This window comes from Borostomias antarcticus, assembly GCF_949987555.1.
Source record: "Borostomias antarcticus genome assembly, chromosome: 4".
NCBI classification, from domain to species: domain Eukaryota; kingdom Metazoa; phylum Chordata; class Actinopteri; order Stomiiformes; family Stomiidae; genus Borostomias; species Borostomias antarcticus.
Genome location: NC_140237.1, coordinates 33,161,128 through 33,166,915, shown reverse-complemented (window position 1 = coordinate 33,166,915; position 5,788 = coordinate 33,161,128). Strand labels below are relative to the sequence as shown.

The window sequence follows — 5,788 nt, the reverse complement described above, 5'->3', positions numbered from 1 at the left end:
ATTGACTATCTGGACTTATTAATATCATTAAAATGTTTAAGTAAACTATTCAGTGTACTTTGATTTAATTGAGATCAGTGTCGTGGTCCGGTTGTAATGACAGCTGCCGGCAGTTTCCCCAGCATGCAATTTTACTGACCGACCACAAGGGGGAGCCAGAGATTCCGGTTTCTCGCTTTCCTTTCAAAAGCACGTCTTTCATGGACTGAGCGAGTCTGAGCCATACCTCCATGGTCTGAGCTGGGGAGGAGTTTCCATCACGGCAACTGGCAGCTGATTCACGGCCGGGGCTAATTGTGTTCAGGTAGAGTTGTGTTTTGTAGAATAATTGTAGAAACAGGAACATACGCAAGTGTTAAGGTTGTGAGTTTGGTTACCGTGTTATAAAACCATTGTTGGATGGGAGATTTTCCAACGGAATTCAGAACAGCCAAACGTAAATGTCTGTTGTAATATTGGATGATCATGTTGTAAAAAAAAAACTCTTCAGACCCCAGTTCTCCCGGTCGGACGAACTCTGCCACACGGAAATGCAAATTCCCAGCTCCAGCTGTTTCCCCTTCCTGCTTTGGATTTATGCTCGACATTTGAATATCAGCTGCCTGCATAGCAGATATAGCAATGAATCCTGCCCTATGATCTTAATAGTCTCTTGTTAGACAGCCATGACATGAGATTTGGCTCTGGTTCCCATTAACTACAAGAGGTACAACCCTGATAACCATTTGGGACTTGTCCCCTGTTGAAATCTGCTGGACCACTATTTTTCTCTCTGCTAACAGCTGTCTCTCATGGAAACCATCCTGGAACCCGCCTGGTGTAGTAAATAGACCACAGTGCTTTCTCCCTGTGAGACAAGCCTGGTCGGATGACGAGCAGATGAAATAAGACGGCATCGTTTCACCGGAGAGCGTTGGATGTCCCGGTGGAGGGGAGGAGGATGTCCCGGAGGAGGGGAGGAGGGACTCCTCCTGTATTTCTGCGTATGTGTGACCGTGTGTGCGCTGCATGAGTCACCCTGCCTCGCTGTGATTGGGTGGTAGTTCACAGGGGAGGGAGGGGGGCCGGGGTGTGGGGGCCTGTCAGCCAATTCCTCTTCCGCTCCATTCACACATCCCTCACCATGCGCAGTCAGAGAGAGGGAGGGAGATGCTCATTCATAAAAAAAAAAAAAAGAGAAAGTTCATTCATAAAAGCTGCGCCATCCTCTGCCTCAGAGAGAGAGAGAGAGAGAGAGAGAGAGGGGGAGTGAGAGGGAGAAACCGGGTCACTGAAAAAGAGAGTGCTGCTAACCCAAAGGGACTGGGGAACTAGTGAGGGGAACAGAGGGAGGATTGTGTGAGAGTGTGTGCGTGTCTGTGTGTGTGTGAAGGAGAGAGTGTGTGCCGCGTGTTGGGTGTGCATGTGTGTTTGTGTGGGACAGAGAGATGTTGGGACTTTTCTCTGCGATAGCCACACTGCTGTGGAGAAGACTATAGACTAAGCTACAACAGATCCACTGACACACAGGTAAGTTGCCATATCTTTCTCACTATACGTATCTTTTCATCTGAGAGGAACACAGAGAGCACGTTCGGCCGGTTAGAGGCGCTTGTTGGTTTTGGCGACAAGTCTTGTAATTGACGACGGCGATAACGGCACGCTATTAGACGCAGCTGCGGTCGGGACTTTGTGGGCCTTGACTGATTGTAGGACAAAAATAGGTTTCTGAGTAGACATTGTGCATCTTGCGGTGTCGCATGTAGGAGGACAGGGTGAGCTGTGCCGCTCGGGTCTCATCGCTCTCTTTCGGGGTCTCTGGTTCCTCCACAGTGGGTCGCGTCTCCCTTCCGAGGTCACCCACCCCCCCCTACCCCCCCTCCCTTCTCTATGACTATGAGAGAGCCGACCCTCGCCAGACTGAAAGGACAAACAGGACTCCTCCCAGGTAATCACGCTCCGGCACGCCACGCCACAGTCATGTGACCCTCGGTGGGACGGACAGCACTGTGCCCGCCCTCCTCGGACAGTAAACCACGCCCCCCCGCGTCCGCTACAGGTATGCTGCAGCGCTCCAAGTACAGCCGCCTGCGCAACGACTCGCTCACCTCCCTAGACGACCGCCCGCCGGGAACCTTGGCCCCCAAGGCCGACCCCTGTTTGACCTCCGACCCCGGCCGGTGCCTGCTGGACCCCCTCCCCCCGCCTCAGGTGTGCCCCCGGACCCTCCCGGCCCCCCAGGGCTCGTCTACCCTGAGGGGCTTCATCCCCCGCATGGCCGGCATCAGGCTGCACGGCCCCGCCTCCCTCCTGGGACTGAGGGGACAGGGGGACAGACACGGAGGGGACAGGACCCGGCCACGGACGGACTGGAGCTCGGGCCCCAACCACAGACTCCTCATCCCTAGCCGGACCCCCGTGCCGCCCCAGAATCCCTCCCTCCCCACCGGGCAGACGACGGGTCAGACCCTGACCAGCCTCGAGCGGACGCAGAGGCCCATCACCCTGCGTCAGCTGGCCAGCCACCCCTGGACGCCTGGCTGCACGCCGCGGTCGCACGCCGAGAGCCTGACTTCCTGTCTGAAGGCTTCCTCCGGGACAGATGGACACATTCTGGGAAGGAGGGAGAGTAGAGCGATCCACCGCCACATCAAGGTACCACACACACACACACACACACACACGCACGCAAGCATCTTACAGTTTTTACAGATATAAAGCTTAGCTTGTGTGTCTGGGTGAATGGGTTTTTGCTGTGTCGTGCGCCGTGTTGCTTTGGATGTTTGCGACGAGCTCGAGAGTCACTGTCCACGTTCCTGAGTTGTAGCTGGTCTCAAAATGTCGGCACTTAATGTTTACACAATGTGATTTTGGGTGTCTGAAACTAACACGAAAAAACGACGGTGCTTTTGTATGCTCTAAGAGAGAGGGTCCCACCAGAGAACACGCACGCACGCACACACGCACACACACACACACACACACACACACACACACACACACACACACACACACACACACTCTCTCACACCCTCCTATATCTGTGCCCTCGCTCTTAGGCACAGCTTCCTGTGTGGGCAGTATTGACTCATCCATCCTGGCACTACGATTCTCTCTGGATGTGATCTGTGTGTGTGCGTGCCTGCAATGTGTGTATGTGTGTGTGTGCGTGTTTGTGTGCTTGTGTGTGTGCTTGTGTGTCTGTGCGTGCATGTGTATGTGTGTCTGTGTGCGTGCGTGCGTGTGTGTGTTTGTGTGCTTGTGTGTGTGCTTGTGTGTGTGTGTGTCTGTGCGTGCGTGTGTGTGTGTGTGTGTGTGTGTGTGTGTGTGTGTGGAGATCCGGTATCAGTGGAGCCCATGCTGCCCCGTGACCGGAGGTGTGTTCGCCTGGCTGGTCAGCATCGGGCTGGACCGTAGGCTGTCCACTGAACCCTAATGGGCATGAGGGCGGATTGACTTACTGTCTTCTATAAACACACATACACACGCACACACACACACACACACACACACAATGTGTGTATTGATCTTCGCATGGCCTCCATCAGCCGACTTGTACTCATCCCGGCTCCGGCCTATCAGGGGGCTGTTATTATGAGGCTGTCAGCCAATCGGAGCGTGAGGAGTGAGCATGTATCCGTACCCTGTAGAATGGCTGAATGAGTAGGTGTCTGTAACCCCGATCATCAAATCAAATCAAATCAAACTTTATTTGTAGAGCGCATTTCATACACAGAGGCAACACAATGCGCTTTACAGAGAGCAATGGGGGGGGGGCATAGGTCACACCCCTACATTTTCCAGAGCGAAGCAAAAAAAACAGTTTCACCCGGGGGCCAGAAAAGTGAACTTGTAAAAATCCTCCCCTGACCTCTCTCAGCGAGACGATCGAGCAAGCTCCTGGAAAATGTTTGTCTATTGGCTAAGAACGTATACAGAGCAGTAAACATGGGCTAAATACTTCATAAGAGAGACATGACTAACAGTAGAGTGCACAAATAGTTTTGGAGAAGCTGCCTACATGGTCGGCCATTATGTGTTAGCTGGGTCATCTCACCCAGCCCTTGGCCTAGTGTACTGTGGTCAGGGCCACATATTCAAATACATCATGTTTTGTCGGTGTAATCGTATTCGTAATCGTATTCACTGCTGTTTTCTAATTACTTCTGTTTTCTAATTACTTCTGTTTTCTATTCACTGCTGTTCTCTATTCACTGCTGTTTTCTATTCACTGCTGTTTTCTATTCACTTCTGTTTTCTATTCACTGCTGTTCTCTATTCACTGCTGTATTCTATTCACTTCTGTTTTCTATTCACTTCTGTTTTCTATTCACTTCTGTTTTCTATTCACTTCTGTTTTCTATTCACTTCTGTTTTCTATTCACTGCTGTTTTCTATTTACTTCTGTTTTCTATTCACTGCTGTTTTCTATTCACTTCTGTTTTCTATTCACTTCTGTTTTCTATTCACTTCTGTTTTCTATTCACTTCTGTTTTCTATTTACTTCTGTTTTCTATTCACTGCTGTTTTCTATTCACTTCTGTTTTCTATTCACTTCTGTTTTCTATTCACTGCTGTTTTCTATTCACTGCTGTTTTCTATTCACTTCTGTTTTCTATTCACTTCTGTTTTCTATTCACTGCTGTTTTCTATTCACTGCTGTTTTCTATTCACTGCTGTTTTCTATTCACTTCTGTTTTCTATTCACTGCTGTTTTCTGTGTTGTTGTCTCTCCTCAGTACATGGGCAGCCTGGAGGTGACCCAGTCAATGAGGGCACTAGACTTTGACACAAGAATGCAAGTCACACGGTAGGAGTCCCTCTCCCTCCCCTGCCTGGCCCATATCAAGGGTGGGCATCTGCTTGTGTATGTTTGTGTGCGTGTTTGTGTGTATGTTTGTGTGCGTGTTTGTGTGTATGTTTGTGTGCGTGTTTGTGTGCGTGCCGCTCCGGGGCACTTTCGCCATGGCAGACAAGTGTGTCGTTGATTCCGACTTGTTAGGGAAAAAAAGGGGGGAAATCAAGTTAATATGTTTTGGACCTGGGGCAGTGGAGCTGTCTTCTCATTTTGACATCCCTCGCGATGGAGACAACACTGCCGACTCTGTTCGCAACATCACTGTCTGCGCTCCCCTGAATGATGGACCAGAAAATTACATTTAAATTAATTTCCTCCTAATGATCTCTGGTGGAATTACAAAGAGAATGAGAGAGAAAGAGAGGGAGAGGGAGGGAGGGGGAGAGAGAGAAAGGGAAAGAGAGAGAGAGGAGAGGGAGGGAGAGAGAAAGGAAAAGAGGGAGGGAGAGAGAGAAAGAGAGAGAGGGAGAGGGAGGGAGAGATAGAGAGAGAGAAAGGGAAAGAGAGGGAGAGGGAGGGAGAGATAGAGAGAGAGAAAGGGAAAGAGAGGGAGAGAGAGAGGGAGAGGGAGGGAGAGATAAGAGAGAGAAAGGGAAAAATAGAGAGAGGCAGCAAGAAAGAGAGAGAGAAACCATCAATTGTAATTTGTTTTTGAGGAGGAAAGGAAAATGCTTGGCTCGTTGCTTCCTGGGCGGAAGGATAATATTACCCTTGTGTCTCCAAGACCGCTGGCTAACAGGCCTGTCTCTCCCTGGCCTTTGTCTCCCACTCCCAAACCCTGTTACTGGAGCTCAGATAAGGGCAGGGACAGAAGGCCGACCGATCTATGACAGGCTTTGCCATGTGGTCCTTTAACACATACTAGCTTCATGTGCTCTTAGTTCTCCAATTGTTCACTCGAATCACATCACGCCTATTTAAGTAATCATCCGTCATGTTATATCCCCGGCG

The 5,788-nt window shown here is 50.3% G+C and overlaps 1 protein-coding gene across 1 annotated transcript in view; it reads left to right on the top strand.

Annotated features, from left to right (window-relative positions):
* Nucleotides 1-1,875: 1,875 nt before the first annotated feature.
* Nucleotides 1,876-5,788, top strand: part of LOC311308508 (SHC-transforming protein 4-like) — a gene marked incomplete at both ends in the record, with an annotated part of 8,133 nt that continues 4,220 nt past the window's right edge. The window contains 3 exons of the mRNA XM_084437469.1: nt 1,876-1,927; nt 2,039-2,634; nt 4,719-4,789. Coding sequence (XP_084293595.1) covers nt 1,876-1,927; nt 2,039-2,634; nt 4,719-4,789 — 719 coding nt within the window. The remainder of the gene's footprint in view (nt 1,928-2,038; nt 2,635-4,718; nt 4,790-5,788) is intronic.